Raw genomic sequence first — 19,416 nt, forward strand, 5'->3', positions numbered from 1 at the left:
GTGTGCTCATTCCCACAGCTGCTTTATCATGTTTTGGTTGTTGGTTATTTCTTGAAATGCCATCCCGTAAACTGCCTGGTGGAAACTGGGAACAGTGGACTTTCTCCAGGTGTATTTTAAGATGCCCAGTCTGTGTGAAGGCTTTTCCACAGATTTTACAGGTGAAGGGCTTCTGGCCAGTGTGGATGACATGATGTCTCTTAAGTTTATAGGGTGTCGGAAAAGATCTTGAACAAACAGGGCACTGATGCATCTCCAAATCACCTCCTAGGACCAAGAATAAGGCATTAGCTAAAATTAAATTCATGAAATGACTTTTAAGAGTGTAACTGATTATAAAACATTGCTTCAATGATATGGCTAATCTCGTTTTAATTAACACATAAAATATGTATGTTTCGTGTAACCAAAGTTACATATTTGAAATGTTTGCAATATCAAACAATTAACACGATACGTTAATTACAGTATGACAAAAGCGAGAACACGACCAAAAACTACAGCGAACGTCGAAAACTAGCAAACAACCCTCGCTTTACTAATGTATAGGTAAAAAATACTTACTATATACGATAGCCTCTCTTTACAACCATGTATTCATTATCAGTTGTGTGTACATCGTATTAGCTTTGTTGCTAAGGATGTTACCATCTCTGACGTCATGCCGGAAACAAAACTGTGCTTCCTTCAATTGGTACGGCCGGCTGCTAGAACCAAAGATATTTAGTTCCTATCTGTGATAGATGTTTTACTGGGATCTAGTTTGAAGAAATCGATTTAAGTAGGATATTGAAATGTTAAATTTGCCTAAAGCATATTATCATAAATACCATTGCAATAAACCTACTTTGAACAGAAAATAGATATTTTCATTTTCTGGTCAAAATAGAAATTACACTAAAGGAAACGTCAGGACCTGTAATAGGATTAGAGGCGATATCAAACCTTGCTCTCAAGAATTTCCCAATTATGCCTATGGCCTTAACACTTTATTATCTTGGTGTTGCCTTCTGTAAAACCAAATCAGGACTATCTAAATGTGTTATGGTAAAACACTAATGTGCCTTCTGAATGTCCACATGGATGGGATATTGGGTTTGTTGGAGAAAGTGACGTTATACTAATGACAGAGCTACAGGCAGATTTGCAATCACACTTAACTGCAGGAGTTCACATGTATGGCCTTGTTCACTCTTAATTAAAACCACAAGTTCCTGCTGATAGAGGTTTTAGCTCAAAAATAAACATACACTGTTAATTGTAGCCTAGGCCTACTGTTAACTGATACAGAACAATTATGAGTACAAAGTCAATGTGTTTGCTCGCAAGATGTTTCCGTTGTTTGGTTTTCCCAAGCTACATATTTCATATACTGCCTCTGTGTTTTGGCAGGTTTGACAAATAAAAGAATATCATGTTTTCCATGAGTTATGTGGTACTTGTCAGGGGTTACAGTATGGCAATATGATTAATTGTGTTGAGTCCACATTTATGTTTTTGGTCTGCTGTTTTCTCTGTGATCGTAGTTTAGTCTAAGCCCTGCATTCTTTTTTCTTTGGGTTTACCCTCAGTGTTTCATGTTATTTTCAGTATACCGGTATTTGATATATCTGTGGCTTGTTGTTATTGAGACTCAAAAAATGAGGTGGTATGCGCGTCTATTTGTAACTTTGGTTCCCCCTTCTTTCAAGGATACTGCAGAGTCCAGGATAGCCATGAGGTACTCGTACTGTGAACAATTTGTAGTCAAGTGAAATTGAAAAGTCAATTATTGACAAAAAAAAAAATCAAGAATTGCGCTTTTGTTCAATGCAACTATGAATTGAATATATTTAAGTTTTGGACAGTCAGTAATTTATTATGAACATAGTTATAGGTGCAGGCATGCTGTTATCTAACATATTAAAAAGTTGCATTCGATCTACATGTTACACTGCCAGAGCCCTAGCCCATCCATGTGTTTTTTTTTTTAATGTTAATATTTAAATCTTTAGTTACACTGTGCTTTTCCTCCGAGAAGCTCATATGCTATCATCAAATAGAAATCACATACATGCCCTGCAGTTTTGTATAGTTCATCATCTCCTAGCCTGGCTGCCTTATAATCAACAGACAACACAGAGGTTCATTATAATATATACCAAAAATATATCAAGTAGACAAGATCTCCATAATTGACAAAATACTGAAAAAGTTGTGAATTTTGATGTTTGATGTTCGGAAATGTTTAGAAATTAATTAGATGATCTCTTATCGGATAAAATTGAGCCAATTTATTGAAGTGATGAGAGGCAAATGTTTAATGGTGCTTGACTTAATTTATGATTAAATGCACTCAGGAGTAAACATACTGTATTGAATTGAAAGCACTGATGCTTTTATGTAACATTATTTATGTTGGCCACAAGAGGGCAGCAGACACCACTCAATAGGATGTGATGGCTCACCAGTTCAGGGGACGCAGCAAGTTCCATGAAGTCAGTGCTGTGACCATAAAGACATGCTTTCACAATATGTCAGGAGAATAACACAATGCATTATGAAACAAAAACAAATCAAACCTAAAACCAAACAAAACCGCAGTCACTGGGGCAAACAGACCACATTGTCAGAAGGCGTCTTGTGCAGTGAGGTTGCTCCTGAGCTAAGCTCCCCTACTGTAGCCCACTGCTATGGGGAAAGAGAGTCACACACATCAGCCTGGCTAGCCTAGAGGTAGAAACACAGAGTTAAAGTCCATGTGCGAGGCCACAATGACAAGGGCCGCAGGCTGGTACACTGCACACAAAGGACAATGTTAGCCACAACAGCTAGTTTGTTTGCAGAGTGGTTGCAGGTCAGCTTTGTACAAAAAAAAAAGTACATTTGACAAAACACATGAGAAAACCAAATGTCACCCTGTCTTTTCTCATTTTGTGAGAAAACACAGTGGAAAGGACACAAAGAAATGTGTCTGCCAAAGGCCATCACACTGGCTATGATGAGGGTGTGATGATATACTTGTGGCTTTGCCTGTGTTTGTTTGAAAACATGCCCGCTAAAAGACAGCACATTATGTTTACAGAGTGATCGACAAGTGGTTGTTAAGCACTGAATTTTAGTGACACAGCTCCTCTGTGGTACTGTAATGCTGTGTCTTGTATTTTAATGTACTGTTACATACACTGCATAAATCTCCTCAAATTGTTTTCACAAATGAAAAAAATTGAAATGGAAACTTGATCAAAGAGAATTTTAATAATAAAATGAAATGCGAATGTAACACAAATAACTGAAACACATTTCCATAGACTAATATGTATTGTTTCCTAGTTTTCATTGTTTGATTTGTACAAAACCAATTCTGTCTTCACTGTAAACCATTGTTTATCTGGGCAGCTCAACATGCTCATTTGCTCAGCACAGTTTTGTTTGGCAACAAAGAAAACATTCTGTGGAAATTCTTCTTTGGACATTTGTGTAGAAACATTATAAAGGGTACTTTATTCAGAAAAATACCTTCATCTGAGTGCTGATTTGACAACTGCATCATTCAGAAATACAGAATCTCCCCCTGGTGGGGCCCCTTTAAAACCAAACAGCTAAACTTTAACACACACTGTATGTTTATGGGGCATTGGCTTGCTCACTCTCATAAATAATTGCTTGTTTGTGTTTTCCAACCCTCAATGAAAATCTTCAGGCTCCATTGGCTGCCTCTATTGTTCAATTTTTGATAACAACAATCAAAACAACATCGAGGTGGGTGAAGATCAATAACCCACTCCACCCTCCCGCCATCACAAGCGCGATGAAGAGAATAGCCGGAGTGAAGATGCATTCCAACTCAGATCATCAATACGGTTCATGATCTTTGAGAAAAGAAATGTTCCAGGAGCAATGGTTAATAGTGTTATTTTCTTCCCACATCGTCACACTGACATCCCCCTCCTCAACAGACACACACAGACATAAGACACACCTGCCCTGCAGCTGTGTGTGGTAGCGTCCCTCTCCTATTAACCAGGCTGCCTTAGAATCAATAGAAAACATAAAGAGGCTTAATCTTTTCAGGTGCTTGGTGCTGATTGCCTATTACACAATAATAACACACCTTGAATCCCATGGACCATGAGAGGGAGAAACACAGTCACCTCATCCGCACACATTACACACAGCCACAAAGCAGTCACACAGTAAATCTATAGGTTTACAACTGAACAGATGGTGTCGGTGGTGGCGCTAGGCCTTTACGAGGGTGTTAGCTCGCGTGCTAAGAGAAATTCCACCAGAAACAGTAGGATTCAGGGGGAATAATTTATTGCCTCATGCAATGAGACACACAGCTACTGTCTCCTTTTGTAGACTAGGGTCTCTAGTCCTCTGGTATGCAGCCATGGGTTATAGAAGTTCAATAGGACTCCCCTGCAAGGCAGAATAACAGCTGCGGCAGTCAACAACTCCAGCGGAGGACACAGTGGATTATTGGCCTCGGTTCTGTGGTGTGAAGTGAAATAAACACATCCTGAAAACCAAACACCATCAAAACCACTTGGAGACAGATGCAGCTTTGCATTTCAACAATCAGCCACGATAAACATTCAACATTAATGAGCGGTTATGCAGTTTTTCTTCTCCACATTCAACTGATGTCCTGTTGTAAGTCATTAGGTGTTGGGCTGTCAGCCGCTCCTCCAGAAAAGCCCCACTGAATTCCAGTGCTGTGGATGACTGGAGTCTGGTTGTTGACTCTGGCTGTGTTTCTATAAACTGAGCCAGCAGGACAGGTGGAGGATCTGGGAGTCAGGCAAGTCCAGGACTGGAACAAGCGCCAGGGACGGACTGGACTCTTCTAGGCAGCTTCTTAAACTTCCTTTAAGTCCTGAGAGGTAGAGATTGGGAGAGATAAAGGGATGAGGGCAAAAGAAGACTGTTAGTGTCATGAAAAGTTTACCTGGAGTTGGACACTAGGCTCTCAGATAGCTATCCCACTGAGGCCGTCCCAGGACAGAGGGTGCACTTAACCCTTCGACCGGGGAACGTGGGGCCTGTTTACAAATTATTGGCATTCTTAAATCCTTGGCAGATTGCAAACCCCCAATTCAACTCCCTGCAGTGCAGACATATGGTCAGCAAGGACTGAACACAAAGCTACCCCTCCCAAACATGCACAGAGTCACATACACAAGCAAACACATTGACACAGAAGAAGGCAGAGGGAGGGGGGGGGCAGGGGACGGGGACGGGGATCCCTGCCATGCCCTTTTGGACAATTGAGCAGCTTGTTGGGGAGGGGGTCTAGTGGAATGGATACGTCTTCTGCTCCTGTTGTGCTGGGATGTTGAGAAGCTGCGTTGGGACCGCTGCTCAGCTTTACTGGAGCTGAGAAATACGTGTGTGTGTGTGTGTGTGTGTGTGCGGCTGGACTACAGACGGACAGTGGACATGAGAGAATTCATTGAGCGTCTCAGAGCCTGGTCTTGATGACAGGCTGTCTATTTAGCAGCAGCCCGCTGGGAGGTTGCCTCTTCCCTCTTCTCCTCTCTGCACTAATTGGTCACAAGTGTTCCTGTCTCATGCTTGAATGTCCTCCCTTAGTTCTTCTGATTAAACAGCTTGTATGATGGGACTTGGGTGTGGTCACTGTGATCTGACATGGTCATAATACAGTAGGAAAGCAAACTGTGTCACAATCCTGCAAGTGTCAGTCTCTCTAATCCATCATGACATCTGCTTAATATGACGTATGTCAAAATGTAATTCCTGACCAGTTATCTAAAGTCTCAGTAGACAAACACAAACTTGTCCTCTTATTGTATCCACTAGTACTGCAGCACTGCTGTTTGACATCTACGTGAACTTGGAGAGAGAAAAAATTAGGACAGAAAGGTTTCAAGAGCAGTTCAGCGCAATTTAATAAGCCTCACTCTCTTTCATTTTAAGCACACGCAGCATGCCAAACATCCTTACAAAGAGCCCACACACCCTAATTAGCTAATATGCGCTACAGCTTAAAATGCCCCCACTGAACACAGGCCCCCTTTTTTTAGAGGGCATTAAAAGCCTAAATATGTGTTATCAGAGCATGTGGTGCTCCCTGGGAATCAGGATCCTCTGGAGATAGCTTGCTGACAACTGAACGAGCTAGGGAGATCACAGACGGGATGGTTTTTATTAAGAGAAGAAACACACCCTTCATCACACCTTGCGCACTAAGCCTGTTTTATGTCAGGATGTTTTAATCTTTGTACTAACAGATAGGAAATAATTGTGCTTTCTCTTTGAGAGTCTCTTTCAGTGTCTGTGTACACAGACGTGCCTGCTTATGCATGGATGAGAGACACAAAGGGGGGTGAAGGTGACTTGAGTGACCATGCAATTTCATGTTTTTTTTGTCTTTGTGAGTTAAAAGCGAGTAATTACACAGAGCGCTTTGCTCCGATCCCTATAAATTCTTCTGTAAAATCACACAAAATCCTATGAGCACTTCCCATCACACGCCCAATCCCCATCCCCTGGTCTCTTAGCCCCCCCTTTGGGCTACACAGGGAGCCCCATTGAGAGGCCCAATGGACAGAGGCTGTAAGATTCAAAAGCCATCACATTAGCAATGGGATGGAACTAAACCATCTACCCAAGAGGACCAGCCATTATTCTGCTTCACAGCGAACACACAGGGCGCTGAAAAGGCTGCTGTTAAATCTCTGTGTTTTCAAAACCAAACCATTACTAATGCCCACAACACCCTTTTATGTTAAACATCAACAGCCATTTATTGTTTGACTGATTAATATATAAATGTTGTAAGCCTAAGTGAATGGAAGAAGGGGTCTCAGTGAAGGTTGTGGTGAAAAGGAGAGAAAGAGGGCGATATCTGTGTGGCATGGATGATGCCTGCTGGGCTTATGGGGCTTTTAAGCAGTGGCCAAGGCCCAGAGCCAGTGGTTTTTAGTTGTGCTACAGTGACTTCCAAACTGGTCAAATTAACCGGTAAACGAGGTGGTAATTAGCAAGTGCTGGCTCATGAAAATTGTTCATTTAGTCTAAGCAGAATGAACAAAGAAGCCGAGGGGCTGGGTGTGTGCAGCCGAGCCACAGAGATACAGAATACTTAACCTCACCTTACTGTAAAGCAGCTATAATCAATACATTTATTTAACCAACAACTTGCATGTGAAGGAGTTGACACATCCTCTAATAATTAGGGTGTCTTTAAGCTCATTGTTTTCGTTTTCCAGCTCACAACTTTACTGATTTGGTTCAGTTTCACTGCACTCAGAGCGTCATTTTCATAAGCAGCAGCTAGCTGCTAAAAACAAAAACAAAACTCTGAGCTTCCTGTACAGCACTAAATGGTGGTAGACAGTGACTTGCTAATGACCACACTGTGTATATCTAGCTGCTGTATTTCACCCAGTAACTCAGTAAATTTTCTGATAATGTTAAACAAGTCAATTTAGCTTGTTGCGGGTTTAAGTATCAGTAAAAACCCTTGTGCTTTAGTTTTGAGTGTTTATAAGCAATGGCATCAAAACGTATTCCATTTTCATAATTACCACGTAAAACAACGGATTCTTGATACCATTCTTTAGTTCCTTCTCTAAAAGCTGGGGTTGAGTTGTGAGGGCCCATCTTTGAGAGAACCTCTCTATCGTAAGTAACAAGTTGAGACAAGATGTTTAAAGGTTTCATTTGGAACATATGTCATGTCTTTCAGCTGTGAATCCTAACGCAAGTAACTGATGGAGGGGAGGGAGGGACGGGAGGGGTACGAGGTCACATTTTGCTCCAGTGTTGTTGTCTGTCTGCTGCTGCTCGCTGACAGCAGCAGTTGCGGGGCTGTGACTGCTAGCGCCAGAGGTGTTACTTTTCTTCCTTTGACTTTTTGGATTCATCACCCAATGAGCATCGGCTGTGACCCATAAAAACGCCCGTGGGTAAGCTCCCAGGGCTTGGCTCTGCGTGTGGGGTAAGGTAACAGATTCCAGCTCAATGATGAGTCAGTAAATGGTTTCGGGGAAGCAAACATGTACTGTTCATCATCAAAGACACGCACATGTCAAGGGTAAAGATCTAAGTTTGTATTTACCATTGGCCCAGTAACACAATTAATGGTGTCTATCTACAAAAAAACCACAACATTTAATGTGCTATTTTAAATAGAAAGACTTTTTAAAAATATCTATTGTGTGTTAATATTAGAACTTTATATATAAACTTACACAAGATATCTTAATAATATTCCTATGTCTTTTAACACCTCAATTGTGGATAATAACAGAAGGAATAAATGGCATGCATCATATATCATGAAACGATGTTGAATTACAATTATATAAATAGGCACCAAAACAAATAGCGCTGTTCGTCTGTCATGCATATCAACGCCTATTCTAAACAGATCAACCTTTTTCCCATTCATCACTGGTAACCATAATTTTATGTCCTCCAGAAGATGAGTTATGTCAAAGCTAAAAATGACAGTAAGATGGCTGGTTTGGCACAGATTCAAAAATGTTAATTGACTGCTTCGGCGATGACTTGACAACTGAGCCCGTGTGATCGATGTGCTCATCGCCCTTTTCCCTCAGAGAGAACATCTCTCAGGATAAAACAAATACTGCTCCACATTTGCCTTGACGAGAACCTAGAATCCTGGGAGCACTAGATGGTGGCGTATAAAAGTGTAATGATGACAAAAGACTGTGCCAGCTGCTTGGGTTACTGTACACAGAGCAGACACAACAAATGACTTACAATAATTAAACACAGGAAGGAGTGGGGATCCTCTGGAGAGACTGCTTCCTAGAATACTTTATGGAGTTTACTTAACCGGTGTCAGCTCAAACTTTCTTTGAAAAGAGAGTGCAGAGAGAGACAGGCTGTCACTTTGTTTTCATTAATACAGATGTGTGAAGCTCATCTTTCCAGAGCAGTGTATCGCACAAGTGCTGCCTTCAACGCAGCTGCTTATTCGGGATAAATCCTCTTAATGAATGTAAATATTCAATCATTTTTCAAGAGTGTAGCGTCTTAAGTGCTGCGATATTGTGACATACCTTTAATAATCTGCCGTGCCGGTGAGTGGCCGCACTTGTAAAACACCCGGGCACACAGTGGCACCAGCTCTGTGTCCATCTTCTTCATGGCTTTCTTGAATGTAACAGCAAGTGCTTCTGTGACATCCTTCACATCACTGACCTGCAGGTCGTCACCGGGCACAGCCAGGGAAAGAGAAAGTGAAGCGCTACACCTGTCAGCAGACATTACAGTGTGGCACTCTATGGATCCGCACGCCACCTTTGTAGCCGAGTGACAGGACTTCCTTTTGGTGATATCATCCTGAATCGCGGTCACATGAAGCTCCACGGCTGCAGCTCTGGGTAGGGCAGGTACCACGGCGACCAATAATGGAGCGGGTTTGATCTCAGGCTCCCACAACAGGTCCTGCAATGCAGACAGATGGTATTCAAATGAAGAGGCTGGAAAATTATATACCGTGTCGAGCCACACTACAATCAAATGTATGGCCCTCCTGCTGAGATACACGCTCACATGCTGTGCTTTCTGACCACAAGCACTACTCCATCAACATTAAACATTATTGTAAAGAAAATCATAAAAATTCTACCACACAGCACTAAGACGGGCTTTTTACTTGACAGACTGACAGGCTATCAATTAACGTGAGATTGTGAGGTGACCCTCGGTAATGATAGTGTACAAACAATTCAGAAAGAATCCATAATGCTCACAGCCCCCACAAATACAAATGCATTCACTTTGAGCCACATTTGCTAACATGACAGGTCCTCTCTAAGATGACTTCTCACCTTTCTGAGAAGATCATTCACAGCATGTTATGGCGGTTTCACCACATACATTTAGTGGAAAACTGCCTCAATCTTATCTTCAGAGCCAAAATCTCTTTATTTTTTTCTCCTTCGGACTGAAGGCCATTAGCAGTAACAAAATGTCTTGGAGCAGTGCTACAATGTGGCCCTTTAATAATACTTGGCTGTGGCTTCATCTGCTAATGGGAGAGAAATGAGTGTTTTATATAACCATCGTTTCAGTTGGAGTCGATAGGGCAAAAACACTTAACCCCCTTTTCAATTTGCTGGATCAATTTTCATCCACTTACACCCCACTTTCTAAGTGCAGAATAATAACAGGTTACTTACATTTTATTCTGATATTCACTCACAAAAAAAAAAAGAGAAATCATTGACAGGACCAGACGACGGCCTCTTTGTCCCTTCAACAGACGGCCCGTCATGACCCAGTCTGTCAGATTCACTGAAATAGCACTTACCTTCAGATTAAACTTGAGCAAACGCTTAATTGTGTATCAACAGCTAACCTCTTGCCTTGAAGAGTGGGGAAAAGAAATTGAAAAAAAAAGCAAGTGTCCTGAATGAGTGTGTGTGCAGGAGTTACGTTAAGATTTCTTTACCCTGCTGATTTTGAAGCAAGCCGAGCTCGCGGTGATCAACAATAACAATCACAAGAGCAGAGAACAATGACCGTGTCAGCGCCGACCTCTTAGCATGGCAGACAAAGTGACAGCACACATACGTGTCTCATGCTTTGATAAATGTTATATTAGCACTTCTGGCACAGGCTAGGTATTCTCCTAGAGGGGGCTGCTCATGCGCTTGTCAATAGTGATTGAACATGGAGGAGAGAGAGGGAAGTGTGGAGAGAAGTGACAGGACAGGGGGTCCTGCTCAGCCAGGCTTAAAGGCCACCCTGCAGGCCTTGGGTGCCGAGGTACTCTGCCCAACCGACTGTCTACGAGGAGATCAGGGGACTCCAGCTCTCTGCTCCAGCCTCTGGCACGACTTTATTGTCACGGCAAAGTAATGCTGACTTTTCGTCAGAGCTGTCGGACAAGGTTACATCAGTTTCTGTTTGTTTCTTTATTAATGTCTCCACCAAAATGTTACATTGGGTGGGAAGTTTGTCCAGCAGTTCTATGGAGCTGAATGTGCTCTTGTGTGCACGTGCATGTGGTGAGAGCTCTACTACAGTGTGCTCCTCTGTTAAAGGCGAGAGAGAGAGGGAGAGGAAACGGTGGCCGACATCCCTACCTGACCAGTGATCATTTATTAAATTAATCCAATAAAACACAAACTTTGATATATGGTGGAGCTGAGTACTGGAGTGCTAAGTTGAGAGGGCAGGGGGCTGGCATTGTGTGTGTGTGTGTGTGTGTGTAGAGGCCTCTGTAACTCTTTACACCAACCACTTAACACAATCCATCTCATGACTTCATCTCACATCGGTTCCAGGGCATGCAGCCATTCCCCTAGTGCTTTCTCACTCCGTAGGCAGCAGGTAAACGCATGAGGTCTAGATCTGCTGGGCTCAGCTCTCTGCACTTATGAGGTGTGACCTGCCTCTCCTTATGTTTGTTTTTTTTCCTCCCCACTTTCCTCCCTCTAACTCGCGTCCGTGCGCCTGGAGCGTGCGGCCGGTTGGAGGGCCGAGAGGCGTGAAAGCCGAACGGTAAACACGGTAATAAGGAAGTGGTGTAAAGGCGGGGAACAGCGGGGAGCTGATGGGACTGCGCTGCTTAGCCAGTTCCCCTACATTTCCTGCTCAGCGGGATGCCTTCAGCATGTGGTTCTATGTCTCAGCACTTACTGTAGTGCTGTCAGTCTGCTATAATATCCCTCCCCGTTCACTCCCTCATTCACTCCCTTTTCTTAAGGTTCCACTCTGAAGCTCGTCAGACTGAGTTTGTGTAAATGAAACACACAGGGTCATGAAATTCTAAGAATGAGGTCATTACAAAACCATGGCAGGGGCCAGAGTTGCATCAAAAGTCCCAAGTAAGCAGGAAAGAAATAATGCTGAGAGTGTGTGTTCTGTGGTGAGGAGGGAAGAAACTTTCTACACTGCAAATATGTTAAACTTGATCAAAATGTAAAAACAATAATTTGAATAAAAACGGTTCCAAATGATCGAGATAACTGATGTTTATGAACAGTGCCTGAGTAAAGAGCCATAACAACGAAAAAATATTGTCACATGCTTAATGATTATTTTTTAGCTTTCAGAATCTGTTATTGCTACACAAAGGGACATCTGTTTAAACATTTATTGACTTATCACATCAGCATGTCCCTGTTCATCAAACTCTTTGCACACAAACTTGCATGCACAAAGACAAGCAGGCTCTTTGCGGTTTAATGCACCGTAAATACAATTTCACACTTGTAGAAACTCTGGTATGCTCCCAATTAACCCTGCACGCTTCTTCATCCACCTGATTAGATAAATTATCAACGCACAACAACAACATGGCCCCTTGGCTTTGCAGACACGCTCAGCACTGGTGTTTCCATCAGAAACTTGCACTTCACAGGTCTGGTGTCTGAAAATACATCCCCCCTTACATGTGGATATAAGAGTTGAAGGCTATGCAGTGAAAAATAAGATTTTATTTGAAGTCCAAAACTAAATCAGGTATATAATGTGGCCATTTCTGTAAAAGCCCAAGTATCATCAGGATACAATATAACAGCTGCATTTTAAGAAGAAAGATGGAATAAATATATATTAGTTGTTGGAGTAGAAGCATAATTTAATTCCTTAAATATCCAGTAATCACTATATAACTATATTGCCTCCAGATGATGCATTTACTTCCCTAATCTGACATACAGTATTAAATTGCCAAATGCCAAAGACAGTTAAAGAGAGAATGAAACAACTAGGCTATTAGGTATAACTTCCTTAACATATTAAATATTAAATTTGATAGTTTTTAGTTCAGTTTAATAAATCAGAATGGAAAAATTACACACACGAGTACATTGTGCAGCAATATGTGACATTAATTGCAATATTATTATTCTTTTTTTTTTTCAGTTTCAATTTCAGTGAAATAACATGTGGGCTATTTTCTTTTCTTCTCTCTCTCTCTTTTTTTTTTTTTTTTTACTTTCAGTAAAACTCATTTTTGATATTTACTTTTTTTCAATTTTAAATACCCCATGAAGCTGCCTGTAAGTGAAACAGGACTCTTTTTGCTGATGGTGGAAACTAAGTTATTACTATTCTCTGTGGGAGTTCTATTATCAGTGTTTGACCTGAGTTAAATATTGCAATTACAGTCAGTTCAAATGAGCACCAGTGCTTTGTATAATCCCCACTCCAGGGAGAGAGCATTTCAGCAAACCCCCCCACCACAGCCGCTCTCCCTGTCTATCTTCTGCTGTGTTCCACGCATCTGCACTCTAAAGTGGGAGAGAGGGGCAAGTTTGAGAGCCAAGCTGGGAGGTCAGACCAGGACGGTTTGTCTCACAGGCAAAACATGGTGTGTGTGAAGTTGTGAGGGAAGAGCTCACCTCTTTACAGGGTGAAAAACCCTGAGCTGTCAATTAGAGCTGCTTAATCTGAGAGTCAGTTGAAAATAAAACGTGGTCTCCTGGTACGAATCCTGGGTCACGTCAGTGAATATTTGTGATTCTTCTGACACATCACATGGAAACACAACAGATGGGCGAGGTTGTCCATCTTCAGTGACCTCTGACACAGACTTTAAATTGTCACACCTCCATGCCATTAAACCTACATGCAAACGTTGTGCTTCTACTTCACTGTGTGTTACAAGGAGGCAAAATGTGTCAAATAAACACAAATACACACCAGCTTTGAGAATATGGCTGCTGGCATTAATATTATACATTTTAAATTACATATACTGCTTTACTATTTGAGGGATTGACACAAAGTTGACATAGACTCTGCAATCTTTAACACTGCTCACCCCGGCACAGAGCCACATGTTGGAGGTGGGCTCCTGCCTCTTTCCCTGAGGGCCTATTCCCATGGCGAGACAGATTATTGTGGGAGGAGAAGGGCTGCCAGGGGAGACTGGTGCCCCTGTTAGACGTATGGAGGCAGGGGTTGTAAGCTGGGGCGGTGTGGAGTGGAGGAAAGGATGGAGGGAGGTGGCAGGAAAGAGGGGTGGAGAGGGGGATAAGCTGCTCTGAGAGTTGAACGGAGCTCCAAAATGGTGTGTGGGGGCAAAGGATTAGGGAGGCTCTGTGGAAGACATCTGCTTCTGTGCCAAGCGCCACATTATCAAAGACACCAGCGTTTCCCACATCATCAACTTTTCATGAGCGCACTCACTGGTAAATATCAGTCGCAGCGGCTTGGGTCTCCAGGGGGAAGAAAGGGGCGAGGAACTTTCCCTTATTTCACAACAACACAAACCTAAAGGCCTCTCTGAAAAACTTGGATACCATAAAAAGTGTCTCCTCTTTTACTTATTCATTGAAGCATGTATCCCACTGTCTTTTAATCCATTAAACATGTGTGGGTCTGATATTTTGCTATAAATATGATCAATATTTCCTCTGCATCTATAATAAAACAGCTGGCTCTCCACTTTAAACACTGGCGTATATACTTGACAAACAAAAACATCACTCCGTACAGACTGACCTGCTCTTCCTCTGCGGCCTTCAGCATGTTCTCCCAGGCGGCTCTGACTATGGGGATGTCTTGATGTCTTGTGGTGTAGCAGTGAGCCTGGACAACATGAGCCGGAGTCAAGCCGCCGATCACAGCGTGCAAAACCTTTTTCACATGGCTGAAGCACAAGCGTGCCTGCGTCCTAACGCCGGCCTTCACCAGTTGCATGGTGCATGGCACCAAAGCAATTTGGCCTGCGCAGAAAACAGACTCATCTACCTGGAGAAAAAAACATGGAAAGTGAAACACAGCATAAGTATCACTGTTGGCTTTGCAATGGCAAAACCAAGACCAAGAGTCCAGAGCAAAACCAGCAGCCCAGTGATGCTGTACTTAGGCACTGTGGTTGTTTGAGCGAAATGATCTGAATTCATCCTGAAGGGAGATGACTGCCAACATTTCATGGTTTCATCTATCACACTCAATTACAGCATTTTAAATAACTCTTGTGGTATTTGGACACTAAACTGAACAAAAAATCTACAAACTTTTTACTAAAAGAAAAAGTGCCCTTTAAATCCAAACAACAGAAACATAATAAACATTTGTTTGGTGACATTTTTACAAATATTTGCATGCATTAGATCACATAATGAGAAAAAAAAGTTATTACTGTCCTTTCCCCTATTGTTTTATCAAGACTGGATTATTTATTTATTTGCTTTCAAACTGAACAATGTGCCAAACCTCTGTCTGAACTAGAGTGTAGTAAAATTAAAAAAAAAAAAAGTTTAATTAGGCAATTATAAACTGGAGCACTGAGTTGCTATTCAATCAGAAAACTATGTGTAAAAAACAAGTCATCAAACTACAAAATGAGTTTTAATTATTAAAAAAGAAAAGTAGAATATTTGTCACGTAGGTGCTATAATCAAATTAACATTAATTATACGTGTATATTTGAGTAGCGGAGCATTAATTAACAAGTTTCACCTCTCCCATTTTTCAGCATCTTATCACCAACAATTTTCATTTCACAGCTCTAAAACAAGCAGGTATTGTGAGAACCCTGCCAATGTAACTATGTGCCACCAGTGTTATTTATGAGCGTAATTAACCATGTGATAATAAGCTCAATTCTCTGTTAAATACCTCGAGCTTCATGTATTATGGAAGCCGAAAAAAATCTATCTGTTTAATGCAGAGAGACGAGAGGGGATGAGGAGCAGCATTAAGGAGGTCAGGTCTTCAGAGACCCTGTCTGAGGTTGGACGCCCTAGTGACGGACACTGGCTGCTGGTCAATGCAAATAGATGCTGGTTACATGTGATAATTGCTGGCCTGGGCAGGGACTATGGAGCACATGCAGATGTCCAGGGAGAATCAAGGGGGCCCTAAATCAGCTGATACAAGCTGGACCACATCCTAAACCAAAGTTCTTCTCACACTCATTTCAAACAAACCTTTTATTTCGTCTACTTGGTTCACTTTGACTGTCAGGCCATGACACAACTTGTTCAAAGGAAGAACTGACTACAGAGTATTTATACTTTCTGAAGTGCATTAAATCTGTCTTTGATGGGACAGTAGCAGAACAAGAAGCTAGCCACACGATAGTTTAGCTAGAGGCTGCATGTCGTGGCCATTTCCATAATCAGATGGGTTTGCCATGATCCCCAGCTCCTGGGTTCACTTGTCAACTGTGATAAATCTTCAGCTTCCGTCTCTGCTGCTGCAAATTACCGCGACAGCGCAGGAGACAAGAGATGGAGTGAAGACGAGAAAGAGAAAGATGAGTGAGTGGGGCGGGAGGAGAGGGAGGAGATAAGGCCCTCGCTGCTTTCAAACAGTTGGATCAATCACCGGATCATTTACCTGCAAGTATGATCTGCCCGCGAGCCTTGCGCTACCATGTCTGCCTCACATAAAAGAAAGATTCCCACACATCAACAACAAATTGTCATTGGCATTCCATTTATGAGCCATCAAATGCCATCATATTAACTCCAACAAAGAGCAGCTCCATCAGGTTGGATGGATGGCCAGAATCTTTTAACAAGCTTGTCCCCATGAAAAGAGCTAGCTCCATTTTGAATTCATAAAGGCCGGCTACCATTTGTCGATTTGAATATCAAAAGGGACTAGCGTGGGGCCCCTTGACTGTTAAAGGGAGACTCCCATAGCTTCTACCAAGCAGGTGTGTGATGATCAATTATTAAGGATCCCACTCTGGTTACTCTTAGTGGGAGGTGGAATTGGGGATTTGGGGGTTTGCGGCTGTGGGGGCACATCTTTCTGTAGTGAACCTGGATGGGGGGAGAGGCAGAGGAGAAGGGAGAGCGAATACTATTTACATAAAATTAACAGTTCAAAAGAATGAGTTCACACACCAATCAAACTTGTTAATTGACTGTCAATGGTGTGTCCCTGAATATACAACACAACTACATTATTCATCTTAGGCCTTGACAGGGAAGACAGTCCAATTTGCATGGGCGTTCTAAACGTGATCAACAACCACAATGCCACATGCATTTTTAATAGGCCGGAGATGGGATCCTTCAATATTCATAAGGGTCAAACAATTGCATATGACATTAAACTTTCTATAACAAGGTAAGTATTTTTCAAATGCTAGCCTTAGCAGCCTAAATGGCCCACGGAGAAAAGGGAAGATGCGCTGTCTTGCAGTGTTCACAGTGAATCAATACCACATGTCTGTGCTGGTTTATTTCTGTTCTCCTGCTTCTTAATAATATTTGATATTTGCTGCCATAAATTCAAACGTTTTTCACTGGTGAGACAAAATATATTTCATTAAACCCTAGATGTTTGTTTGTTTTCAGAGGAAACATACAATGGATGTCCAATCATGATGATTATCAAAGCTGTAGCTCAGTATCAATATTTGATGATAATTGAGGTGATTTAAGATTAGTCAATTGGTCCAAAGTTTGTTTATTGTATTTTTATTTTTCAAGCGTCAGATTTCATGATTCATATTTCATAAACTTGTCATTCTAAGAAACCCTAATAATAATAAAAAAGACTTTGACAGACACTTCAAAATGAGTTTTTAACAGTATCTAAGCCAAACAAGCTTCCAATTAGCTCAACAACTGAGGAGATGACAACGCTCACTTTATTTTTTTATTAACTAAGCAGCGTTTTGCCTTTGTGCTTTATCGACCTTTACTTCATGGCTTAAACACCATCATTTTTCGAATAAACTCAATGACATGCCAAAAGGTCACCAACCTGAAAGACATCCTCCCACCATCTATGCGAGCTACTGACAGTAACATATATGTAAATGTACTCAGGAAGTGCCTGTCTGTGTCTGCTTCCAGCCCTTAACGGTGTCTCATTTCAGGCTTGTGTGTCTGAGGTGTTTCTAATTGCAGTTTTTGTCAAAGAGCTCCCAGAGATGACCAGACGGTGCTAGACTATATTCACATTGGTGTTGGAGCCCTCTGGGCCCCCATAGTGTTGAGGATGTCTCCAAGTGTCATTAGTAGAGCTTCGGAATGGTACAGATGAACCGGGCTGAGCCTGGATAAAATGACCTGGTATTGACGAACAGTCAGGTTTTTCTGCCTGGTTCCAAGGACAGAGAGAGGTGGAAAACTGCTCCACCGCTCCTATCAGATATGCTAATGGTCACATTTCTCCCCATTGAGACCTCATGCATAATTTAACCAGGAAAATGATAATACAAAATGTGTAAAATAGGTTAGATTAATACGGTGTAACTTTTCTTTTATGCAAGGACACATGTAACCAAGCTAAAGGGGGTAATGGCAGCACAGTATCAGCTACATGGTGGGCAATTGCATGCAAAATGTAATTAATATTTGTGAAACGCCCGTCCATTTAGATGATATAAACTGTTATTAATTTACATCAAAATGTCAACTTAGGTTACCTGCAACAATATATATTTAACCTTATTCAGATTTTTTCTGATTTATTAACCAATCTTTATGTTTCGTATATCCTTTTGCTAAAATGACTTTCTTCAAATATTTGGATTCAGTGTGGAGCGCACTTGACATGATTCAAGTCAGCTTTTAGATTAAAGTCTGAACTAACAGACAAACATTGAAGGCAACACATATATAAACAAATGTATACCAGATAGTTACTTCTGTAGCCTACAGTAGTTTTTGTAATCGTTGTGTCTAAAAGTTTGCAAATCATACTGAACAAACAGCCCGATAGGCATAGCCTGAAAGCATACAGGAATGGTTATTAACTTTTTAACACCCATTTCAGTGGCAAGTCAGTGTGTCACACAGCAGAGGGAAGGTGGATCTCTCAATCTGGGTCATTTTACTTAGTTTTAAGCGAAAGTCCCTCCGTATCCTCGCCTGCAGTACACCTGACATGCCATTTGGTGCACAAAGAATACAACGAACAGGGATCATCTGTGAAAGCATGGACAAATTTCAGTTTTGTTTGCATTTTATAGTTTACAAATGGGAATACAGTACACAACTTATTCTTAAGCCCATGCTGAAATGGGGTGAGGACGTCAAACCAGCATTTCCGTCTGGCCTTCTCTACTTACTACACATTTAAACCTTCAGTAGTGAGAGAATGTTGCTACACTCTGGGATTCATTCGAAGGTTAGCTGCTTACATTTTTCACCTGTTACTCTGTGATCTTCTGTGCCTCACAGCACACACACACGCAGCTAATTCTGTTACTCATCTGAACAGAGAAAACTACTTCCTTTTACTAGGGGAAAATCATAATTGAATGTATGTACTGCTTGGACGTATAGGTGACAATGTGACAGGTAACTCCTAAGAAGATGCTACAATTAATTATCACAATGCATCCAAGATAGTATAAGACAGGGCTGTTGATCTGTTGATGCAAGAATGAACATACACACACACACACTCACTAAATCATTCTGGGTCAGTCATTTACTCACTCTCTCTCTCTGTCATTTTCCCAGTCAGTCTTAATAAAAAGTCACTCAATGACTGGCTCCC

The 19,416-nt window shown here is 41.6% G+C and overlaps 1 protein-coding gene across 1 annotated transcript in view; it reads right to left on the reverse strand.

Annotated features, from left to right (window-relative positions):
• Positions 1-3,277: 3,277 nt before the first annotated feature.
• dph6 (diphthamine biosynthesis 6) overlaps positions 3,278-19,416 on the reverse strand; it is a 57,724-nt gene continuing 41,585 nt past the window's right edge. Inside the window, exons 13-15 of the mRNA XM_083998622.1 lie at positions 14,443-14,691; positions 9,039-9,426; positions 3,278-4,861 (exon numbers count right to left, since the gene is read on the reverse strand). Of these exons, the coding sequence (XP_083854748.1) occupies positions 4,743-4,861; positions 9,039-9,426; positions 14,443-14,691 (756 nt within the window). The 3' untranslated portion in view covers positions 3,278-4,742. The remainder of the gene's footprint in view (positions 4,862-9,038; positions 9,427-14,442; positions 14,692-19,416) is intronic.

This window comes from Trachurus trachurus, assembly GCF_905171665.1.
Source record: "Trachurus trachurus genome assembly, chromosome: 22".
Taxonomy (NCBI): Eukaryota; Metazoa; Chordata; class Actinopteri; order Carangiformes; family Carangidae; genus Trachurus; species Trachurus trachurus.